Source organism: Gopherus flavomarginatus, chromosome 5, assembly GCF_025201925.1.
Source record: "Gopherus flavomarginatus isolate rGopFla2 chromosome 5, rGopFla2.mat.asm, whole genome shotgun sequence".
NCBI lineage: Eukaryota > Metazoa > Chordata > Testudines > Testudinidae > Gopherus > Gopherus flavomarginatus.
Window position 1 is genome coordinate 76,508,828 of NC_066621.1, and position 25,978 is coordinate 76,534,805.

Sequence of the window (25,978 nt, forward strand, 5' to 3'; positions counted from 1 at the left end):
ATGGAGGTAATAAAGCAAATGAAAAAAAGAAGTAATCATTGAGCTCACAAGCTGGATAAGCAGAATAGTAACCTCTGAGAAGCCTGGTAAGCTGTGCATTTTCATAGACCTAAGCAATTTAAACCAATCATTAAAAAGAGTTAATTACCAAATTACTAGAACTGAATATTTTTATCTGACTTGAGAATATTACCTGACTTGCCAAAAGCAAAAATATTCTCAGTATTTGATATTGTGAAGGATAAGGTATTAATTTAAGGCCAGAGTCAAAGGGCTCTGAAACTTTAACAAATGACCTTTAGCCCCAGATGAGGGTACTTTACCCTTGTTGCTATTTTTGACAAAAAAAACAGCTTTATAATTTTATGGGCTTTATTACAAATTAATAAAAGTAAACTTAAAAGTAAGTAAGTAAACTTCAAACCAAAACTACTTATTACAACTCTTAATACCTGGACTCTAAGAATTAAGCAGCACAATTACCTAATCAAATTTATAATTAGAATTGAATTAAGAAATCAACAATTTGACAATGACATGGAATGAATGGAATCAACACCAAATTATTAGATGAGTACAACCAAGACAAATGATGAAGTTAAAGTAACATATGAATAATTCTTATCTAACCCTGGAAACTTCAGAAAAAAAAATCTGCTTCTCAGCCCTATGAAGCAATAACCAGACTCCATCAAAATTGCCTCTTACGGAATGACTTCTACAGTGAACTCTTTTCCCACCTAATCTATATTTCTATAAATCAAACCATAATTTCCCTTTTGAGGATGAAGTAGTGTTATGCAGACACTCTTCTACAACCCAGGGTGACATGAAGCAATTAAGGTAGAATTTACTTTAAATTAGGATAAGTGCATGCTGTTTGAAATGCACACACATATGCATTCTCTCTCATTTACATGTTTAAAAGTGTTAAAGAAAATTCAATAATACAGATGGCAAGCATCCATGCCAGGTATACTATAAAAAGACAAACAAAAATGAAAAAGGTGACTTGGAGCAGAGGTTCCCAAACTTTTTTTGCTGGAATCGCTTTCACCATTGGAGTCGCATTACAAGCCCCACCCTCACCCCCAACTCCTGTCCATCTGGGGCGGAAAGTGACTCCCCAACGGGAACGGGCAGCTCATACCCAGGACAGTAGGAGCCAGCAGGCTCTGTCCCTGGAGGAATACATGGCAGCATGATGCAGAGTAGAACCAAACTCCCCATCCTCCATCCCCCCATTTGCTCAGGGCCCCAGAGGATTTAAAATATGTGGGGCTCCAGCTTGCCAGGCATGTGGGCCAGGGCTAGGCAGTTGTGGTGAGAGTGCACAGGGAGTCTCCTAGCCGTCAGGAAGGAGAAGAGAGGGAGAGCAGCAGGCTGCTACCAGGGTGAGGCTGAGCTACGTGGGACAGGGCTGTGTTCCTCACTTCCCTCCAACCACTCCCTGCACATGCTCTCCACTGTCTCACTGCCCTGGCCCAGACACCATCTGTCCACAGTCCTACAACCTATCTTGCACCCCCCAATAACCTTGTCACACTCCCTACAATTTGAAAACGAGTGACTTTGGGCTTGTCTACATCAGAAAGTTGCAGCGCTGGTGAGGGAGTTACAGCGCTGCAACTTAGGAGGTGTACACATCTGCAGGGCACCACCAGCGCTGCAACTCCCTGTTTGCAGCGCTGGCCGTACTCCCGTTTTGTCTCGGGTGTAGAGGATCCAGCGCTGGTGATCCAGCGCTGGTAATCAAGTATAGACACTTACCAGCGCTTTTCTTGACCTCCGTGGAATAAGCAGGTATCCCAGCATACCTGAGGAAGCCTCTGGTAATCAAGCTGGTCTCCTTCCCCGGCTTGCTCTCGCGTTCCCCGAACCCCGAGCAAGCAGGTCTCCTTCCCTGAGGTTTGCAGGGTGGTTCGGGGAACGCGAGAGCAAACCGGGAAAGGAGACCAGCTTCGCCGCGGTTTGCTCTCGCGTTCCCCGAACAAGCAGGTCTCCTTCCCTGCGGTTTGTAGGGTGGTTCGGGGAACGCGAGAGCAAACCGGGAAAGGAGACCAGCTTCGCCGCGGTTTGCTCTCGCGTTCCCCGAACAAGCAGGTCTCCTTCCCTGCGGTTTGCAGGGTGGTTCGGGGAACGCGAGAGCAAACCGCGGCGAAGCTGGTCTCCTTTCCCGGTTTGCTCTCGCGTTCCCCGAACCCCCCTTGAAGCCGCCCAACAGCGCTGCAGTGTGGCCACATCTAACACCACTTGCAGCGCTGGTTGCTGTAAGTGTGGCCACTCTGCAGCGCTGGCCCTATACAGCTGTACTAATACAGCTGTAACAACCAGCGCTGCAAAATTTTAGATGTAGACATGATTAGAGAAAAAGGTTTGCTCTTTAGCTTGCTGATCTTTGGAGAATCAGAGTCAACTCTGCATTTCAATAGACAGGTTATCTGTTATCTCTGGTCTTGGTACTTGCGGTGGGGTATAGAAACTTCACTCTGGGCAACAAGGGGTTAAGCAGTCCTTCTTGGTGGTGTTGTGGCCTAGGAGGAGGGTCTTTAAACCTTTAAGGCTGTGACTCCAGTTTGCTACACGCAAGATCCCTGGAGATTATCTGAGCAAATTAGGGGATCACAAGTCTTGTACCAAATAACATGGTCTAATCTAGGTTAGAGTGGGATAACTTGTTCTTTGGCCTCTCTGGAAAGCCCCATCCCCTACTGGCAATCTACATCACCAAGCTAAAAGAACAAATGACCTTCTGAAAATATGAAAAACATGGATCAGGAGATGACTTTGTGAATGTGGATTTAGACCCTTCCTCAGTGGTGGTGTAGTTGATGAAGTTCCTCTCATCTTCTATACATTCCAAACATATTCAATAATCTAATGATCTATTATGGTTCCTTACATCACTCAATTTCCTTACGTCACTCATAATTTCTGTCATATTTCATTCTCCCAACACTTTTAAACATATAAGGGTCTTTTTATTAGTAAAGAATTGGGGAACTAGCAACAGTTTCACTTACTCTGATGGACTGAAAGGCTATCTCAAAGCCGAATGGCCTGTCTTAAGTTTTATTAAATATAAACCTTACCCGAGCTAAGAGCAAACTGAAGTTGATACATTTGGCCCATATCAGGGCCATTTACCTAATAGTGCAAAAGACAAATATTGGCAAGTGTTACTGGATAAGGAAAGCAGCTACTTCATCACATGCTGGATGCCAGCAAGCTGATACAGATCACTGATAATGCCATTTGGGATCATACCTGCAGTGGAACAACATCAACACTGTCAATAAGACATACTAAGAAAACTCTCAAGGATCAGCATAGCTGATGACATTCAGGTATCTGGACATGAGACAATATGGCAGAAGCTATGGCAAATCATGATCACAAACCCAGCTAGTTGCTAGAAGTCTCAGGTAAGTAAATCTAAAATTGAGTAAAAACAATATGAAATTGCAATTGACTGTAGTACTATACATGAGAGACTTGTACTTCAAGGGCTAGGACCTGATTCCCAAATTATAAAAGCATTATAGCAGATGCCCATACCTAAAGACATTAAATTAGTTTAGAGACTGTCTGGATTTGTATCATACACAATTTCTTCCAAGGCTCTCAGATGTGTGGAAATTCCTGAGGTGACTACCAGACAAAGATACAGTATGGACAATATGATGCAGCCATCACACATATCAAGGAGGTGGTGACCAACTATCCCATTCTGAAATACCATCGTGTGAACAAAGAGGCAACCATATAATGTGATGCCTGTGAGACAGGGCTTGGGGCATCACTCGTATAATAAAAGGGACTGCCAGTTGTTAGTCAAGATCACTAACTCTCTGTGTTCACACAGTGATATTTTAGGATGGGATAGTTTGCCTTCGCTTGATGTATCATATATAAAATTTAGTCTGTATGCTCTTCAGGGCCAAGACTTTATCTTATTTTGTATTTTAGGCACTATAAATAATGTTAATTATATGGCATATTTATTTGACAGCTGTTCATTTAAAAAGCTCCTATTTCATGGTGTTTCATATATAGCGTGACAATAAATGGTATGCACCAAAAATTATATTCTTTTAATAGATATTCATTTGCAAGCCAATTTTCAATAGGGTTGTAATATTTGGTGTACTATCGGAAGTTCATTCTATAAAGGAGATTATTTATTAAATATTATTTTTGAGAGGACTCCTCCATAACAAATATTCTTTTATATGAACTAAAATTTGGATCTGTAAGTAGCTGGCCCAAATAAAGAAGAAAAAAAGGTTTTCTTTGTATAGTTAATGTTAAGCATTTCACCTACTTAACAGCAAAAAATAACCAGGTAGAACAGCAAAATTAGTATGTGTGGGTGTTAAAAATGAAGGTACAAGCTTCTGATCTAAGGTAAACATAGTGGAGCGAGGGAGACGGGCAGAGTAGCGGAGTCACTGACTGACTGAGAGCAAGGAGGAAATATATTGGTATGCAAAGAGATAACAATAGCAACCAAGGTACTAAAGTGACTGCTTTAGATGCCATTTGAATCTAATTTATTTAGAAGAAAATATTAGTTTTTCTGCATGACAAAAAAGACATTATTTTATGTGGTAGGGCAGCCATATCATGAAATGGTATCAATTTTTAAAACCACATCCATCTAAGGGCCTGCTCTAAATTCCATTAGACAACAAGCAACTCTCCATTGGCCTGAATGGGAGTTGGATTGGACACTAAGTAATTCCAGTAACACGAATATTAAAGGCCAGACAAAGACTCTTGGTATATCAAACCCTGTCCTTGATAAATTCATGGATTAAAGGCCTAGATCCTGTACCTTACACCCTATAAATAGTTCAGTGAGATTACTCAGAGTGCATAAATTTAAGCATGTGAACAAGTCTTTGCAGACTTAATATTCTTCACCCCACTAAAATTGAATTAATATATTTTTCCTTTTGTCTTACTCTATGTTTACTTCTCTTACTGACTTGGTAATTTCTTTTATTTTCCTTCCAAATTCTTTATCAAGAAATTTATCCTGGTTGTCTCTTATTCCAGTGTCCTTATTCAACTTCTCTCACCTTTTGCTCCCATTGTAAATGGGAGGTTAAAGCCCTGGAACCTACAAACAACCTTCAATTGCTGGAAATTTTTAAATCAAGATTGGATGTTTTTCTAAAATATACTTTAGTTCGGGGGTGGGCAAACTACGGCCCATGGGCCAGATTCAGCCTGCCAGCCATTTTAAGCCTGCCCTCAAGCTCCTGCTGGGGAGGGGGATCTGGGGCTTGCGCCGCTCCGGCACTGCAGCCGGGAGCAGGGTCGGGGTCCACTCCACATGGCTCCTAGAAGCTGTGACATGGCCCCCCTCCGGCACACCAGACAGGGAGCAGGGTCGGGGTCCACTCCACATGGCTCTTAGAAGCTGTGACATGGCCCCCAGCCGGCACACCAGACAGGGAGCAGGGTCGGGGTCCACTTCACATGGCTCCTAGAAGGAGCAGCATGGCCCCCTTCCGGCTCCTACGCGCTCCAATGGCCCCCTCCAGCACTCCAATGGGAGCTGCAGAGGCTGTGCCTGTGGACGGGACAGTGTGCAGAGCCACCTGGCTGCACAGAGCCACCTGGCCGCACCTCTGAATAGAAGCTGGAGAAGGGACACGCTGCTGCTTCCAGGAGCTGCTTGAGGTAAGTGCCGCCTGGAGCCTGCATCCCTGAGCCTCTCCCCACACCCCAGCCCCAGCCCTGACCCCCCTCCCACCCTCTGAACCCCTCGATCCAAGCCTAGAGCACCCTTCTGCACCCTAAATCTCTCATCCTCAGCCCCACCCCAGAGCCCTCACCCCCCAGCCGGAACCTGCACACCTTCCTGCACCCCACCCTCCCTGCCCCAGCCCTGATCCCCCTCCTGCCCTCCAAACCCCTCGGTCCCAGCCCAGAGCATAATCCTGCACCCCAAACTCTTCATCCTCAGCCCCACCCCAGAGTCTGCACCCACCAGCCAGATTCCTAGCCCCTCCCGCACCTCACTTCCGCAACCCAGTCCGGAGTCCCCTCCCGCACCCTGAACTCTTCATTCCTGGCCCCACTCCAGAGCCGGCACCCCCAATCAGAGCCTGCACCCCACACACACCCCAACCTCAACTTTATCAGCATTCATGGCCCATCATACAATTTCTTTTCCCAGATGTGGACCTCAGGCCAAAACGTTTGCCCACTCCTGCTTTAGTTCAAACAGAAATTAATTCAAGGAACTCCGAAGTCCTGTGTTATGCAGAAGATCGGATTAAATGATCACACTGGTCCTTCCTGGATTTATAATCTATGAAGATGCATTAAAGGCCATTGCATTCCTACTAGTAGTTAGTGAAACCTCCCTCCATCCACTAACTTTCCTCCACTGCATCCCCCACACACTTTTCTTTGTTTTGTTGTAGGAAACTTCAAGTTTAAATAATCTTGAACAGATTTCAGGTCCTAAATTAATGTAAAACAAACACAAACCCACCTTCTTTTACACCACCTCAATTTAAGCTACTCAGCCCAATTCAAATTTTCTCTATGAAAATAACTGGGTATACACTTGTTTCTCCATTTCATGTGAGCTTTTCAACCTCACAGGAAATCATTACACAGTATGTAACAGTACAAAACAATCCACATTTAGAAAAGTCATATCCTGCCATACGTCTATTATAGTCCTGAATTTCTCTGCTACTAACCTTGGTTTTTCTCTTGTACACAATGAAGTCAATGTAGCTTCAATGAAGAAGGATCAGACACATTATTCTGAGGGCCTGAGTCAGCAAGGTACTGAACTCCTCTAGAGATGTGCTAACTGCCTTCAACTCCCATTGATTTAAATGGGAGTTTAGGGTCCTCAGCGCCTCACAGGATTAGGCATTAAGTTGAAATTCACTCAAGTACTTCTTCAGCTGTAAAAATAGAAGTTTACTAATGCAGAGCCCTTGTGATGATCCTTTGAACAAGGGGGAATTTCACTCCTTACTGAGCAGCCTAAAATCTTCACCAAAAGTTTTTCAACTTGGCTTAATACTACTTTCAAAATTCTGGGCCTGGCCAACTTCTAATAGTTTAACTCTAATTATCTGTTTAGTTGCAATGGCAGAGTCATTTTAAGGATTTAATTCCCACCTTTATAGGATAATGTAACCCACCTACCTTCTTTTTTTGTGAAACAAGAACTTAATCTATGTCTTTAATAATAACAGTTTCACATATGACTTACTATGCTTTCCATTTTTGTCTCTCAGTGGTTATTACCAATTTCTTCTCATATGTTGCCTTGATATATACTTAAATCATATCTTTTCCTTTATTATACTTAAGCTTAATTTTTTTATTCATATGGCATGTGTTACTAAATTGCAACACAGATCTTTTTATATTCAATAACTTTGTATTTAGTAGCTTATATTTGTTGTACAGGCAAGTCTTATATTACGCGGGGGTTCCGTTCTGGGGTTAGTGCGTAAAGCGAAAACTGTGTATTCTCAAAATTACATCCCTGCGGCGGGGAGCCTGGAAGAGCCCTTTAAATGCTGCCGCGGCCCGGCCATTGGAGCTGCGGACAGGATTTAAAGGGCTCCACTGGGCTTCCCGCCACGGTGGGGAGCCCGGAGGAGCCCTTTAAATCCCACCCGCAGCTTTGGCAGCCAGGCTGGGGCTGGCATTTAAAGGGCCCGGAGCTCCACGGTGGCTGGAGGCTCGGGCCCTTTAGTTTGCTCCAAGGGCTACCAGCCACCTCTGCAGCTGGGAGCCCCCTGGGTGATTTAAAGGCCCTGGGACTCCCAGCCACGGCTGGTGCCCCAGGACCTTTAAATCTTGAGACCACGCCTCTTCTGCTTGAGGCCACGCCCCCCCGGACTCCGGCTGTAAAGCTAAAATTGTGCATGTTAAATGCATGTAAGTTGCGACAGACCTGTATGTATTGACCCCAGAATGTCAGCCCACTGTACCTTACTCTGTAGGTCCTGATTCTGTAATCAGATCTGTAAAGGAGAACCATTGCACCAGTTGAAGTCAATGGGAATAAGAGTCTGGCCAAAAAGATTAGATTGCAAGACCAGACCATAATGTTCTGAATTCTATTGCATTTATTCAGAGCTCAATATTTTCTCATTTCCTTTCTTACTTTCATTTTAGATTTGAGAATAAGCCTAACAAATCATAAGCAATCATTATGTACTATGTAATTTGGGACACACTGTACTCCAATTTCACATTAGATCAGTTCGAAGGATAAAAAAGTCTAAACTATAATTAATCTAATATCAATATCAGGGCCGGCTCTACTGTTTTTGCCACCCCAAGCAACGTGCCGAATTGCCGCTGCGATGGTGGGGACAGTCCGTGTGCCATTAGGGCGGCATGCGCCTTTCTGCGGCAGCGGCAATTCAGCAGCAGCTTCTGACTTCAGCCAGAAGACAGAAGCTAAGCTGCCGCGGACAGCTGAACATAGAAACTGCCGCCGAACTGCCACCGCTGCGGAAACACGCGTGTCGCCCTAACGGTACACGGACTGCCCCCGCCGCCCGCGGCGGCAATTTGGTGCTCTGCTTGGGGGCAAAAACACATGGACTGCTGCCCCAAGCACCTGCTTAGAATGCTGGTGCCCGGAGCAGGCCCTGATCAATATGCAACTTTATATATTTTAATATGCAAAAAACTAAACTAAATTTAAAACAAACATCAGCCAGAAATATACAGTTTCTGAAAATAATGTTTATGTTTCAAAATTGATGTAAGTTGTGTATCCAGTGCATGTCTACATGCTAGCATACATAGAGAAAAACTTTACTTATGATCAAAGGGACAAGGAAACTACTGTATCTTATTCAAAGTCTGATCCTAGTAGGTAAGACAGGTACACTAACTGATAAACAACCAATTTTTCAATTTGCTCATTTATATACAGTCTGACAAAATGTGTCAAATGAATTACTCTATTCCTTGGTATCATTTGATAATAACTGATAAGTGATGGCAACAATCAATTTATTTCCTATTTTAATCAATAGCTTATTTTGATGAGAACCAAATTTAGAAGATATTAATGTGAAGTTTTCCTATGGATAATAGCAATGAATATTCATTTATGGTAGGGGCTAACAGACTACAACTAGAAGAGGTTACAAAAGATGAAGAGTATCTATAGTACAATATGTAGCATATATTTAAAATGGGGAATGATAAAGATCTCAATGTCGCTGCCTTTATATTTATTTTAATAACATCGTGCTTTTCCATGAGAAAATACCGTATAGCGTATGAAACAGGTTAAGATTAATCTGATAGCGATGTTCATTTGACATTTATTACACACTTGCATCCCTTCTTGTTCTATTAAACAACATGATTTTTATGTCTTTTGATACACTATACCTTTTGTTTTTAAGCTTTTATTGGTTTAAATGTGTTTTTTTATAACTAGCTTAGACAATATGCTGCAGGAGTCTGATCTGTAAAAATTAAACCGCTAAATGTCTGTTAAAAATAAACAAACAGAATATGTATTGGATCTGATAGTATTTAATTTAAATATTTGCAACTGAAGAGCCAACAATATTGACTTCAATTACTCTCATCTAATTAAAGAAAATAGGTTAGAAAAGCAAGTTTATCATGAAAAAACAAAATATCATTGCTATTTAAAAGCAGTTATTCTGTTTATTTAACAATAAAATGCATGTTTCATCTTAAACAGTGCCACAATGCTAATAAAAACAAATTATTTTTCTTAGGGATGATAAGTGATGTTTTTTTTAATTCTAAAGCAATTGTCCTATACTAAATATGTATATTTTAAAGAATAAGCGTAATATATTAGCAGACTTTTGGCATTCACAAAAATTATTAAATTACAAAAAAAATCTGCTTGAAAAACCCACAAACCATCACACATTCACATCTCTGCATAATTATAGAGGAATACAGGAACTCAGACCTGAAGCCTAGCAACAGTATCCAAGTATTAGTTAGTCTGCTAATCAACTACCAAAAACTCACACACCAGCTCAATGTGTTTCATATTTTAAAAAAAATCACACACACACACACACACACACACACACAAAAACCCCTCTTGCTTCTGTCATCAGACCTGCTGGAGGACAAGATGTATGGTATAAACAAACCTTGTTCACTTGAAGAAGAACAACCCATGTCATTTAATCCATCTGATAATTCATCTCATCACAAAGAGCCAAGGCAAAAAGAAAGAGAGATTTAAAAATAGGTTATCCGAGTCAAAGGATTATCAGCTTGCAACACATTTAATATCTGCATAACTGTATCTAATGAGAGCTTCAGGACATCTATATATATTATTGTTGTTTTTTTGTATCTCCATCCTATAGAAGCCATTGTAAATGCTGTATAGCAAATGCTTTCTAAACCTCCTGTGCTCATTTACTTGCAGACAGCTGTAGGCTGGATGAAAACAATCAGGGATTAACTTTTCTATTCATCACATCTTTTAATCCATTACTTTCCCTTAGCTTGGAAAATAAATAAATAAATAAATGAATAACTAAAATAAGACAGTACAACTAATTAAAGGAAGTATGAAAACGGGTGCAAATCTGTAACATGTAACTGCTGTGCAGTTCATGAAGACAGTATTGTACAACAGATGTGATGTCTCTTTCAAAATAGAGAAATTAATGGAACTGTATAAGCACAGAGCTGCAAGATATTTCTGGATTCCAAGGAGTTTCAAAATATGTAATCATTCAAATAAGGTATTTTAATATGTTTATCATCCCTGGAAAATCTCATTAGGGAGCATCTTGGATTAAAGTAAATGGAGTGACGTACTGCGTGTTATGAGGCTTTTGCCTCATAGTAACAACTTTTCTTGCCTTACAAAAATACTTTCAACTTGTTTCAAACACAGTTACTTCAGAAGAATAATTGACATGAGAATTTTTAATTTACCTTCTGGATATCTGAAAAAAAAAGATTTTCTACTGTTTAGAACCTTGTTTAACAACAAATACAATGATATGACAATTTACTTTTAATCCCTCAGTGTTAACCTTTTCTCCCTCCCCTCTGAATACTTTATCTCTTACACGGATTAGGTTTTCCAAAATGGCACCCACTCTTTTTAGAAGCAAGACTGCTTTGAACATCCCCTTTTAATACCAGTGAGTTTCTTATGGCACATGAGTTATTTTCAAGTCTTTTTTTGTGTTTGAAAACTGGTAGTGTCCAACCTAAGAAATATATAGCAGTTTGTGATCTGGTAGATAATTGTTCTCCTGTTGGTGACTACCACAGAAAAGTCATCAAGTTACAGAATGTACTAATGGGAATGTAGAGTTACTTAAGCTTAATTGACAATAGGTGGAAGGAAAAGCAGCAAGGTATCTCCATTAAGCAAAAGAAAAATCTAATAATCTGAGCAGCAAAGGCATGGGTGAATGAGTCCACACAACTGTTCAGATGTTTTAATGGGAATCTTAGCTAAGGGGTTGTATATGGGAAGCTCTAGGGGCTCTGCAAAAGGGCTCTGTCAGGGTTCCCTTCCCATTCTGAACTCTGGGGAACAAATGTGAGGACCCACATGAAAGACCATTCTAAGCCTATTTCTACCATCTTAGGTTAAAAACTTCCCCAAGGCATAAACCCTTTCCTTGTTCTTGGACAGTATTGTTGCCACCACCAAGTGGTTTAGACAAAGATTCAGGAAAAGAACCATTTGGAGTTCCTATTTCCCCAAAATATGTCCCCCAGCCCCTTCACCCTCTTTGCTGGGAGGCTTGAGAATAATATACTAACTGATAGGTTAACAAAGTGAGCACAGATCAAACCCTTGAGGTTTTAGAACATTAAAAATCAATCCAGTTCTTAAAAGAAGAACTTAATTATAAAGAAAACAGTAAAAGAATCACACCTGCAAAATCAGAATGGAAGGTAACTTTACAGGGTATTAAAAAGATTTAAAACACAGAGGATTCCCCTCTAGGCTCAACTTCAAAATTACAAAAACAAGAACAAACCTCCCTCTTAGTATAGGGAAAATTCACAAGCTAAAACAAAAGATACTCTAATGTATTTCCTCGCTATTACTTACAATTTCTTTAATCTTAGATGTATCATTTAGGAGCTGGTTTACCTGCTTGGTCTCTCTCTTTGTCCTGAGAGGGAACCAACAAAAAGAGCACAAACAAAACATCCCCCCCCACAATTTGAAAGTATCTTCTTTCTCCATTGGTCCTTCTGATCAGGTGTCAACTAGGTTAATTGAACTGATTAACCACCTTACAGGTAAGTGATTCTGTACCTCTGGCCAGGAGAGATTTTATGTTACTTGCTTACATAAAGGTTGTTACCCTTCCCTTTATATTTATGACAGGCTCCATGGAACTCAAACTTGTCACATGTAGGGACATCATTGTTTTCACACAACATATATACACAACATGGAAATTGAGACAGAATTTGGCCATCTGACTCCTTCTCATCCCTGTATTACCAATAATAGCTGTAAGTAGAGGATCTGATATTGCAACCTTCACTTCAGCCAAACTGCCCTGGAAATGAAGTGGAATTTTGCTTGAGTAAGGGTTATAGTGCTGGACCCACAGAATGAAAGCTGATGCCATCTTTGCAGGAAAAGAGAAAACACAATCCAGCTTCATATTAGTCATTTTCTCTTGGATTGGAAAATGCCTATAAACTCCATCAGTAACAAGAGGGCATCTTCTTAGCATTGCTTGTTGGGGCTGGCCCAGACCCATGAAAAGCCCTTTGCAAAGCCATTAACTGGGTTCTCCCTCTTGATTGAAAGGTCCAAGGTTTAGTGTCTGACTTCCTACCCTACCCCACTCTAAGAGTCTATGAAATGTTAGGTGGTGGGAAGGGAATAGGATACGGGAACAGGTGACGTACCCAGAAGTAAGGTGTTTGTGTTTGCTTATGTAGGATACTAGGAGAACAGTGGACTGAGATTTCATTTTTCACAGGAGGAGAGATCTGCAATGTGTGCCAACTCATACTACTATAAAAGCAGCAATATCCTGACTTCCTAGTGGACTCATATTATAATCACTGCTACTGAACAAAGCAACTCATTCTTTACAACATGTTGTACAGGACAATGAATGGTAAACATCACACTACGGGTGCTAGGTCTCCATGACTGCAGGTTTGGCAGCATTACCTGACACAGCCCTGTAGCTATTGCTGATATAGTACAAGACTACCACCTAATGACTTCTGTGTGGAATGTGCATGTGTTTTCCAATTCCTGTTGCAATAGTCTGGGGCAGGAAAATGGTCTAAGAGGAACATTAATTAGTAAATGTAAAAACATCCTTGACTGGGTCCTTCTCCAAAGACTACAGATCACAAGCGATTAATAATTATGCACATTTGAAATGCCTCAGTTGTAGAAATCCAAAAACTTGTTTCTGTCAGGATAAAAGAAAACTTGTTCATGAACTTATTGAAATTAGGTCCAATCTGCCATTTCCTGTCATGAGTAAATAATTAAAATAGAGCATCCCTAAGATGGCACACCTGCGAAAGAGAAGGGTGGACTTTTTTAGACAAATCTTGATTGCCATTTGTATTAGCTAGATGCCTATTATGTTTTGATTTAAGGAAGTATCAATAGCCACACAGAGTCTACTAAGACTACCAAGAGTTAGAAGATTGCTGGCTTTATTCTTCGAAAAAATAAAGGCTGGGATTTGTTCCAGTGCCTGTTTTGTAGTTGGAGAATCCTATCATATATTCTAAGCAGCCAGTGTTCAATTTCCATTTCTCACTTGCCACCTGCAGAGAAAAGTTCTGAAATACATGAAGTTTAAATGCTGTATCCATAAATACTGAAGTCCCTTTCTTCCTATAAGCAGACATGATTTGTTGTTTCTCTGTTTTGTTTTGTCATCTTAAGATAATGCAAATACATTTCCCACAGGCTTTAAAACTAAAGGCTCATTCCACATTAATGGCTCCTTTCCTTTTTTTTTTTTAAACAGCAAAACAAAAATGCATGAGATTGATAATAATTGGGTTGTGTTAGTAGGTTTACTACTTTTGTCTGCTTCCTATAACCACTGAACTCCATATCCTCCAACCATTCAAAAATCTTCCACTAGACAAAACATAACATAAGAACGGCCACACTGGATCAGACCAACAGTCCATCAAGCCCAGTGTCCTGTCTTCCAACAGTAGCCAATGCCAGGTGCTTCAGAGAGAATGAACAGAACAGGTAATCATCAAATGATCCACTCCATTGCCCATTCCCAGCTTCTGGCAAACAGAGGCTAGGGACACCATCCCTGCCCATCCTGGCTAATAGCCATTGATGGACCTATCCTCCATGAATCCTCCATGTCCAAGGGACACACATGGCAAGGTTGCTTCGATTCCTAAATGTTTCCCAAGTTTGGAGGATGGACATCCACCTTAATGAAGAGTTATTGTTAAATAGGTATAAAATGTGTTTTAATAACCTTGCTCAATTTCAGGAACTTTTCTAAAACAGAGGATATTTTTCTAGAGATGTCAGATAATAAACTTCCTTAAAAGACCTCCTAATCTGAATCATCCCTCTTATCTTCATCAGGATGTTGAATTGAAACTTATTCTTTCAACCACTCCTCAGCTGTCTGATGGTCATTTTTTCCATCATGAAGCCTCCTGACTTTAAAAAGGAGAAATACTCATATGGAAATATGTCTGACCTCAGCCAAAAGAGAGATGAAGATAATGGGTAATAATACACCCAGTATAAACAAAGGCCAAGTCGGTGAAATTTAAACACCAGCATTGCTCTAAATGTTCAGCATCACAGAAGCTCCATTCTCATTCTTTATTTCAGTTTTTTTCACTCAGTATCCTGCTTTGTCCACACTGTGGAACTATTCCAGAAATATATGTTTTTGTGACTTCACTATTAAAAAGTCATGTTAAAAATGTTAAAGGAAAAGTACCTCTGTTAAATCAAAGTTAATGTGAAGAAATTCAAACAAGTAATGCTTACTCTTTATCAAAGCCACTACCATCATACCTATCCATCTACTTAGTACCAGCACTTAGTACCAAGATGTCTCACAAGCATTGATGAATTTATCTTCACAACACCCATGTGAGGAAATGAAGCATCACTATCTCCATTTTACAGAAGAGGAACAAAGGCATCAAGGGAGGCTAAGGATGACTTTCCCAGTGTCACAAAGAAAGTCTGTGTGACAGCCAGAAATTAAACTCAGATCTCCTGAATCCCGCTCAAGTGCCTAAGCCACAAGGCGATCCTTCCTTCCCTGGATTGAGTCTCAACCAGCTACTTTTCAGCTACATTCCATTTTCTGTCATATACTGAGACAACTGGGAAACAACACTGTCCATGCTTGATGAGAAAATAATGTGGAGCTGAGCATTAATCATGTATTGAGGACATTGCAGCAGTGGAGTCATGGGCTGCATGTAGGTGGATCCCTTTTCAGTAATGGGGCCTTTGCCCTGTAATTAATAATTTATACTCTGCTTTTTCTTGATTTCTTTCTTGTACTGTGTACAATTTTTTAAAAAAGAGAATAAACTATGTGCAGAAAAATGTAATACTTCTTTGTGTACAGAAGAATTGGACAAAACCACAATATTAAAAAGCAACACTGCAGGGATAAATTGGAACATTTGAATTAGCCCTATTGACTGCTTTCATTTTAACATCTTTACAAAGATGTAGAACCATCAAAAATCATTTGTAAGGACAGAGTAATAAGATAACATGCTCATTAGGGATAGGCGATTGGTTTATTTTCAGCAACTGCTTGACCTCATCAGCTTGACTTTTTCAAATCAGCATTGGTTGTAAATGCAGAAAGAAGAAAAAGAAACTAACTGAAGGAAGCTGTTTTCAGTGCACCACCATGTTAAGTATAGGGCTACCTAGAAGGCTTAAGTTTTATGCAAGTCTCTTCAGTTTTGTCCAATAACCACATATTTTGGAAAAAATAAACAAAGAATATCACATGAGATTAAAACTCATGATATCCAATCTAGTTTTCAACTGCAAGCAATGAGCACAGAAGAGCCAATCAGAAAGGGAGTTGTAAAGATGGCTTTAATCCACATTTATATTCCTGCAATCCTGGACAGGATATGAGCTGTGCCAGTGCCCCAGCATAACTGAGGCTTTGTCAACACACAGTCTTGCACTAGTTAGTTAAACCAGTGCAAATGATTGTGCGGACGCACTTATTTCATTATGTATAGCTTTTTTGGTTTAGCTTGAACCTGTTTCTAACTAATGAACTAAACTGAAATAAACCTGGTGTAAACCGAAATAAGAGTCTCCAAACAGTCCTTTGAATCAGTTAATCTAAGTAATCTTCAAATCCCATATTAAATTAAACCCATGCTATTTTATATGTAGTCAATCTCTTCAAGCAGCTTCAAGGCTGTGCTAAAGCAGCATTTTTCAAAGTTCGGGTTGCGACCCACTATTGGGTCGCGACACATAAGGCACTAGGTCGCTCTGGTAAGCACCGCCGACCGGGATGTTAAAATCCCATTGGCAGTGCTGCCCAGTTAAGATAGCGCCTACCTGTTCCGACACCATGTGGCACCCCAGAAGTGGCCAGCAGTGGGTCTGGATTCTAGGCAGGGGGCTCTGTGCACTGCTCCCACCCCGAGCACCAGCTCGGCATGCTCATTGGCTGGTTCCTGGCCAATGGAAGCTGGGAGGAGGGGCAGTGCCTGCGGGCGAGAGCAATGCAGAGCCACTTACGCGCCTCTACCTAGGAGTTGGACCTGCTGCTGGCCACGTCAGGTGTACCACAGTCCACAGTGCCAGGACAGGCGGGAAATCTGTCTCTGCACCCCAGCTGTGCCACTGACCAGGAGCTGCCAGTGGTAAATCCATGCCCTAATCCCGCACCCCAATCCTCTGCCCCAGCTATGAGTCTCCCCCAAACCTTCATGCCCAGCCCCACCCCAAAGCCTGCACCTCCAGCCCAGACGGGGGAGGGCGGTGCCTGTGGGCGAGAGCCGCGTTGAGCCGCTTGCGCACCTCTGCATAGAAGCCAGACCCACTGCTGGCTGCTTCAAGAGCAGCGTGGTCCGCAGCGCCACGACAGGCAGGAAGCCTACCTCTGGCACCTCAGCTAGGCCACTGACCGGGAGCCACCAGAGGTAAGTCCACGCCCAACTACATGCGCCAATCCTCCACCCCAGCCCTGAGTCCCCCAACCCGAAATCCCTTCCTGCACCTCAAGCCCCTCATCTCTGGCCCCACCCCAGAGCATGCACCTCATAGCCCAGAGACCTGACCCCCTCCCGCACCCCAAACCCTGCCCCAGCCACCCCCAAAACCTGGAGCCTCTCCTACACTCCAAACCCCTCATCCCCAGCCACACTCCAGAGCCTGCACCTCCAGCCCACAGCCCTGACCCGCTCCTGCACCCCAACCCCTTGACCCATCCCACAGCCCCCTCCCACATCCTGAACCCCTCATTCCCAGCCCCGTCCTGCAGCCCTCACCTCAACCCTCTGCCCTAGCCTTGAGCCCCTCCCACACCCAAAATCCCTCATCCCCAGCTCCGTTGGATCACAGGCATCAACAATTTTCTTCAACTGGGTCCCCAGAAAAAAAGTTTGAAAACCACTGTTGTAAAGTATGTGTACCCCGAGGGGCTGTCACAGGGGATTACCTCAGACATCCTCCTTTCCTCTCAGCCACCCTCTATTTGCTGCAATTAGGGGGCATGGCATATGGCAGGAAGTGCCATGCAGGTCCTAACCAGTGGAGGATCTCTGTGTTGAGGTGATCCTCCTGTGATCAGCTACACTAGCTTTAGCGCTGCTTTGCACTGGTGACACAGTGCACAGCAGCCTTGCTAAAGGGGAGAATCTGGCCCTCTCTGGCTTGTATGTGTGTGTATATATATTTGTCCAAAACTGATCACACCTACTCAGAACACATCCATCATCCAGTAGTGGTACTTATATTCAATTTTCTAAAACAAAGACTCTCTGAAAAACAATTTGGCCTTTTTTCCTATTTCTTCACATTTTAGAAAATGGAAGATAAACTTAGAATATTTCTCTGTATCGACTGCACATTCAGCCTTCTGATTATATTTCACATAAAACCAGATTTAACTGTTCTTCATAGGATTTTAATCTGGATTTAAACATTCCAATCAACATTTCATAAAGCTTTTCATTGTCACTAGTTTGTAAATATTTTACTTACCAATATCTGTTTCCTTGTGATTTTTGATATATTCAGCCAGCTCAAAATTTCCTGCTATTATGGCCACCTAAAAGATTGTAAAATAGCTCAAATTGATATGTGCTCAGAGTCATACACTGACAAATATACATGTTACATTGTACAGAGATAGATATTGGTACACACAACATAAATTTATTGTTCCACGTAACAAAATGGGATAAAGTACATTTACTTTGCATCTTTGACCCTCTCTCCTCCATGCACATATTATTATATTTATGTTAATTTGCTGAAACATAATACAAAGAAACAGGAATCTCGTATCGTAGATGCATACGAAGCAGGGTCTTCTGCAATGGGAGCAGAGATAAAAATGGAGCCCAGACAGGGCCACCCCTTTCAACCCAGAACTGTGAAGGGGAGACCCATCAGTATAGGGGTACTAGGACCCAGGTGATGCCTCACCTCCCCTTGCCTTCTACTTGGGCTTGGGAGAAAGCTGCAAAGAGGAGCCAGACAGTCACTGCAGCCAATAGGAGCAGAAGCAGCCAAAGCAAGGACCTTTCGTCCTTTGAAGAACTTTCTCCAGTTTTGACTGGACTTTCTCTGCCCTGTGCTGATTGGCTGTTTGCTCCACCATCTCCATCTCTCTCTGCCTCACAGTCTCTTCATCTCAGCATCATTCCTCTTCCCCACTTCCCTGTCCTACACACCACCTTCCCTTCAGTGTCCTCTTCTCCCTTCCCTTTAGCTGATCCCTTTTATTAAACACACCCAAAAAACACAAATAAATAAAACATCATGGAATTAACATGACATTTTCCATCATCACATTCATGTCTCTGCTTGCGTGTTATAACCCTTTCCCCCACCATGTATCTGTCTTCTCTATTTAGATTGTAATCTCTTCAGGGCAAGGACGTATTTTTCATTTTCTCTCTGTACAGTGCCTAGCATAATGTGGTGATGGACCACGACTAGCACCCCTAGGCTCTATTGTACTACAGATAATAAATAATCTTAATAACAACAACAATAAACCATCTCATTAAACCATATTCATTTTACATATTAAAAAAAACCTTCCAAGGGGGCTTATGAGGATGGTAAATGGATAGGGACCCTTTCGTGTCTACTGTCAGTTCCAGTTATTCCAGATGAGTATCACATGCAGCACCCCTGCTTTTTTCTGGGGAGACTCTGAACCCAGAAATTTAAGACACTGTTTTCCCCTGATTGTTCCTATCTCCCTTCCCTGAGACGAGAAGCAGGGATTGCAATGGGGAAATGAGAGAGGGCCATAGAAGCAGTATTACCAGCCACAAACAATCAAATATCATGAATCAGATACCAAAAAAACCATTAGATTGCCTTAAAATCATATTTTTAAATGTGTAAATAAATATATTAAAATAATACATACTTTTGTTTTTTGCCTGCCTTCCGACTGTTAAGCCTTTTGGGGAAGCTACCCACTCTAAATTCGACCTTAAGGGTATTTCTACGCTGCAATTAAAAACCCACGGCTGGCCTGTGCCAGCTGACTCAGGCTCGAGGGGTTTGGGCTAAGGGTCTGTTTAACTGTGTTGCAAAAGTTCTGGGGCTCTACCACTTCACAGAGCCCTAGAGCCGGGGCTCCAGCCCAAGCCCAAATTAAAACAGACCCTTAACCTGAGTCCCTTGACTAAATAATGAGAGTATCTCTATTGTCTATGTGCAGGGGTACTCACTCACACTCTTGTAACTCTTTTCCTTTTTCCCACTCTTGCCCCCAATATTTTGTCACCTTTCAGGGATCTCATTGCCTCTTTATGTCAGTGAGAACCACCCTTTTTCCAGACAGCTGCCTGGCTTCTCTCCTATTGGGAACAATGGGAAGTAGTGGACATCTTTCTTCTGAGTAGTAAAAACTGCCACATGTATTGGTTGTAGAGAAAAGATGGTCATCTTAGCTGAGGAAAACCTGTGGCCTCAGGGCTATTACAACAATGAGAACAAGTGGCCATTTTGAAGCAGGAGAGAACTTTGGAAATTTACTGCTAAGGGAGAAGAGTTTATTCACTAGCTCTGCTAGCTCATTAAATGTCAGGTGATGAAGTAAATATATTTTTTTTAAAAAGTATCTGAGATGTTCTCAAGAGTGTGAGATATATAAAGTTTGGAGTTTGTGTAGGCATTGATTGTTTTAGGTATTGTACCAAAAAAAGGTGAGACTCAGCAGAACAAATTTTGTAAAGTGCCCACTTTTAAAAATTACACTCAAACTAATAAATAATTTATTTAAAATCCCCCCAGGAAAAGTTACTCACAGATTATGTCTATAAATTTGAAGAAGATCTGCTGTATTGTGTATAGAAAACAGAGTTTGAATTCCTACTGTAAATTAAAAACTCAATGTAACCAACACCTCCATATATATAAATTTAAAAAAAAATGCATTTATTTTCTACAATTTTACATAAGCCCAAATTATGTGTACAGTATTCATCCTTCTGCTATTAGTGCAGTCTCAAACCTCTGCACCATATGTTTGGGCCTCAGGGTGAACGTGCAACCATGTATTCCTACTTTAACTTTGGAAAAAGTCTCATTAATACTTATGAATATGGTTGTTTGCAGCAAGGATGGGGGAACTGGTTCAGAAAAAATAAAAAGTGGTTGCTTCCTTTTCCCCTCTCCTCAACTCCCAACATATATAGCCATGGCTACTTTGTTGAGACATTCCTGAAGGCCTGAAACTGTCTCTCCATTACTCTCCTCCCTCCCAACATGAAACACATAAATATCTTTGAAGATTCAGTTATGAGACCAGAAGTTCTGATTATCTCCCTCCTCTAAGGCCCTCCCTCACCCATTTGCTCCTCTCTGCCCCAACCCCCGAGGAAATCCCCTGCCCACTGCTATCCTCTGCTTTTCCCCTGAGGGCCCCAACATGCTCACCTGCTGCTCACTCCTCTCCACCCCCTCCTCCAAGTACTTCCCTCCCAACACTCACTCCTTTCTGCTCCCCCCCGCCTTAAGGGCGAGCAGCAGGTGCCTCAGGGGAAGAGAACTAGTGGGGATGAGACTTCAGGGTGGAGTGCAGGTGGGCCAGAGTCCGTGTGTGCTGAGCACCTCCTACTTTTTTTCTGGGGTGCATGAGCCCCGGAGCACTCACAGAGTCGGCACCAATGCTTTTTATCATTTATCATGGTTTAAGAGTTAAGTGTATGCAGTTTGGGGTCTAACCTCCACTAGCTCGTCATTAATTGACAATTGAAGTCCTCCACACAAGCCACTATTGCCTAAATATCTCACAATAACAAATACATTTCCAATATACCTCTTTTTGTTAGAGCACCAAATGAAGCCCAAAAGGTAAAAGTTGTACATGCTGCCTGCCATGTTCACATCATAAACATTTCAAATGTTTTCAACTATTTAGTCTCCACTTTTCTCTGTAAATTATTTCATAGTCACTTAAATTATATGGTCCACTGTAAAAGCTTGATGTAATAATTATGATTTCTTACAGGAAACACATTTCTTACTTAGATTTTAAACTCTTTGGGGCAGATGTCATTTTTTTGTTCTGTATTTGTACTGTGCCTAGCACAATTGAGTTCTGGTCCATGACTAGGGCTCCTAGGCACTATGGTAATACAAATAACTTTTCAGAATATTATTAAACCAGAAGATATTGAGGATGTTTGAATAAGTGAACAGCAGCCAAGCATAAATGAAAGCTTAAATGCAAACCACAAATGCTCTAAGTGAAATTAGACAAAAATATGTATGTTAATTATATATACATATATTTACAAACACACAACAGCTATACAGATATTTTAAAATTGATTATCAGCAAACAGTTCTGGGTATGTGCAACATATACATTTTTCCCATTAAAATAACTCTGCCCACAATGTAAAATAGTACAATGCAAAATGTTTACTGGGGATAAATGTGTAATTATTTTTCTTTTCACAATTTCAATAGTAGGGAAACTCTGTGCCTTGATATTTTCAGGTTGTGATACTTCAAAATTGATGTATTACTAAGTGTAGAATTTATTGCTATGAGTCATTAACGATGGGTCAAATCAGTTCCCATTACTACCCGATTGCAATCCGAGGAGTACAGAAGGATGGATTATTTTCTCAGCTGCATCATAAACTTCCTGGACCCCTATCGATTCCTGTGAAGAATCTGTTCTGGGAGAAGGGGTTAGGAGTTGGGAGTGGTATGTGTGCTGTGTATTGTCATCCAGAAACCAGCAGGGAATCTGCTGAAAACTTAATACTCTCTAAAGCTGAATCAATGTTTTTTGCACCCCTTTCTGGGGTTTTAGGAAAGTTTTCAGGAGAGGACATCCTGTCAGGAAAGGGAAGCCCTGTCAACACAGCAAGTGGTGGGGTGGAAGAAAGCTATAGTCAGAGAGGAGACAGTGCAGAGACACAGGGCCTCCATGCAGACAGCGCTGGCCTCCAGTATATCTCACAAGATTCACATTGCTCTTGTGAGCTCTCCATGTTTTTGAGATACACACCCGCTATTCAGTCCATGGGATTAAGGGTTGAGGTGGCCACTGCAAATCCCATCCCCCTTTTCTCAACAGAACAGTTCAGGGGTCAGGTTTTCCTCCCCATGTGCATATTTCCCTCTAAAAGGAACAATGTGGACCAAAAGCAACACTTCAGAAAAGATTAATGGCCCTTTTTGATAGTCTCGAAAGGATTTAACTCTTCTATCAAGGTAGGAGGCATTTATATGCTTTATTTCCTCTGGATAAAACTCACTATTGGTGAAGGGCCTGAATCAGACCCTCTATTCTGCAGAACCCAATGATAACTTTGCACAAGGAGGCCTCAGTTCTCCCTGCAAGCTGAGGAAAGTAGGTGTCTCCTTTGCAGGGGAAGGTTTTTTTAATATAATCACCCAACATAAGACAGGAGTACCTGATTTTCCAGTGTTCTGCCCCATGTGTCGTCATTTACACCAATGCCCAAGTGGGTACCTAGTGCTACCAAACAGGTGCATAGCAACAGAGAATCAGGTCCACTATGTCTTCATCACCATTTCTAATGAGGGCAATTAGCCATTATATCTAGCTTTAAAAAAAATCCCATTTTCCTACGTCACTTGATTGAACTGCATATGGATTGAAAATCTGAACTTTACAAATGCCTAGAAGAATGCTGTGCAATTACCTCTGGAACTGCATTTATGATTGGCACTGGTTGGAGAGCACAAGTATGTCTGTATTTTGTACTAAAAGAAACTAAATTGATCTTTTGCATAAAAAAGGAAGCTTAAATCAACTGGAGCAACAGCATTCTTTATAACCTTCCATGTGTCCAAAGGTGTTTCTAAGACACTTATCACTTTGCTATATAAAATAACTTAGTCATGCTGCAGGACATTAATGGAGATTCATTATTATTTTTCATTTTTACTGTCAGTGCATTGTCCCCTATTGGCTTATTCTTACAATACCCTAAATAAACAAATCACATTACTTCCTTAGTATCAGCAGCCAGGTTTCCTGCCAAGTTATGTGCTCGAATAAAAGCATTGGACATGGCAACAGGCTGAGATGACTCAAGCTAGTTAACTCCCAGACAAGAAGTTTAGCTGCATTACATACTGCTCCCATCTGTGAAACTACCCTCAGCAATTATCCTCTTACTGGGTATTCTGGGATGGAGCAGCTTTGACTACAGTGAGCAACAATTATTATGGAGAAGAGCAGGCTGGAGAATTTCATAAAATTCAAAATGTATATGAAAAACAGAAAAAAAAATCCACAGACTTTTTTCATTATTTTTCAACCAGTTCTATTATGCAGTATTATAAAATCATATCCATTGTCATTGCCAGAGCAAGACTGTTTCATACAGTATGGTATATGGACTGTTCTCTATAGTAGTGCTTAGACAAAAAGCTGATGGGCACTATAGAAACCTTAACATGCTAAATAGAGAGATGGTAAACCATACACCAATCACTGTTACAATGTAAACTGTGCTTGTTTTCTTGCTGTAATAATTTAGGACAAGATTTTGGATACCCGTACTCAGAGGGCAGTGGTGCAAGCTGCTGCTCAAGATGAGTAAGGGTATCAGAATCTGGCCCTTATCAATGAATGTCCCATTATTTTAAAGTGTAACCTGTAAGTATTACGGCGCTGTAGGTTCTATAAGCCTATCAGTAAAGCTGTTCAGCTACAGCAGAACCTCAAAGTTACGAATACCAGAGTTCAAACTGACCGGTAAACCATACACCTCATTTTTGAACCAGAAGTACGCAATCAGGCAGCACCACAGACCCCCCCAAAAAGGCAAATATAGTACCAAACTGCGATAAATATAAACTACTAAAAGAATAAAGGGAAAGTTAAAAAAAAAGACTTGACTGTATAAAGAAACTGTTTCTGTGCTTGTTTCATTTAAATTAAGATGGTTAAAAGCAGCATTTTATTTCTGCATAGTAAAGTTTCAAAGCTGTATTAAGTCAATGTTCAGTGGTAAACTTTTGGAAGAACAACCATAATGGTTTGTTCAGAGTTATAAACCTTTTAGAGTTACGAACAACCTCCATTTCCGAGGTATTTGTAACTATGAGGCTCTACTATACCATATATTTCCTACACTGGCAGGATTGATTCACATGGGTTCATGCCTTATGACATGCTTAGAGTTTGGGGAGTTTCTTTACATTATAAGCCAGTGACAAGATTTTTATTCAGCACCACCTCTTATTTACATGCTCAATTCAAGTGGGGAATTCAGAAGAGAAATACACCTGTATTAATGAGCAGACATGTTATTGAAATGACAGAATCTTTGATAGATAGCAGTAAATCTCCAAGTGTACATGCAAATATGCTGTTTGACTGGTAAACATGTTTTATTACTAAAAAGAGAGATATTTATATTAAATAGCTAAAAGACAAAGAATAGTTGAGGGAATTATTTCTGTATTTGCTATTGAATCCATCATTCATCCTGCTTTAATATACTTCAGTGTGGCTACAACACTATATCAAATATTAACAGTAAAAAATTAAGAAAAATGTATCAATTTGTAAAGAGAGCATGAAAAAGTAAATAAAGTACAAGATACTGAATAGCATAACATCATTGTACTTTACTGCATTGAACTTGGTGGGTGAGGTGGAAGGAAAGGCAAATTTGAAAAATCCAGTGGGGCAAAATTATGTTGGTTAATCTTTTTTAAATTCTAAGCCAGCTAAGGAGAATAACACAGAGTGCTTTCTCCACCAACCTTTTTCTTGAACCAAGAATTGTATGTTTCTGAGCAGAGTTCATGTAATGAATAAAGAGGTTGTAATGGACCACAGCAAAGTACATTATTAAGCTTTTATGAAGCATCAATGTATTGCAAGCTATCAAAGGAAGAAGGCAATATATGGTCAATTTTAAAACTAAGCTCCTATTTAAAACAGATTAATGTTGATGGAAAGACTCAAGTTGATTTAAATAGGAGCTGCACCAGCCTCTAATATTTATATAATTACATTTAATTTTATTTCTTTACATTTTAGGAAAACATGGATTAGGATTTTCCTGGACAGTCATGGAGGTTGATTAATATACATTTTAAACAGATTGATAACTGAGTTCCCGTGGGATGGAATTTCTAAGAATACTGCTACTTGAGAGCGAGGCAGAGTGTAAGATTTTTAATTCAGAGTTGTTTTTTTTTAAACATACCAAAGAAGAGCATTTCTCCACAATGAAAAAATGTTGCATT

General features: G+C 40.9%; 1 protein-coding gene across 5 annotated transcripts in view; it reads right to left on the reverse strand.

Annotated features, from left to right (window-relative positions):
* Window positions 1–25,978, reverse strand: part of SHANK2 (SH3 and multiple ankyrin repeat domains 2) — a 698,629-nt gene that overhangs the window by 447,039 nt on the left and 225,612 nt on the right. For all 5 annotated transcript variants that reach the window (XM_050955213.1, XM_050955215.1, XM_050955220.1 and 2 more), the window contains exon 12: window positions 18,242–18,308. In XM_050955213.1, the coding sequence (XP_050811170.1) occupies window positions 18,242–18,308 (67 nt within the window). The remainder of the gene's footprint in view (window positions 1–18,241; window positions 18,309–25,978) is intronic.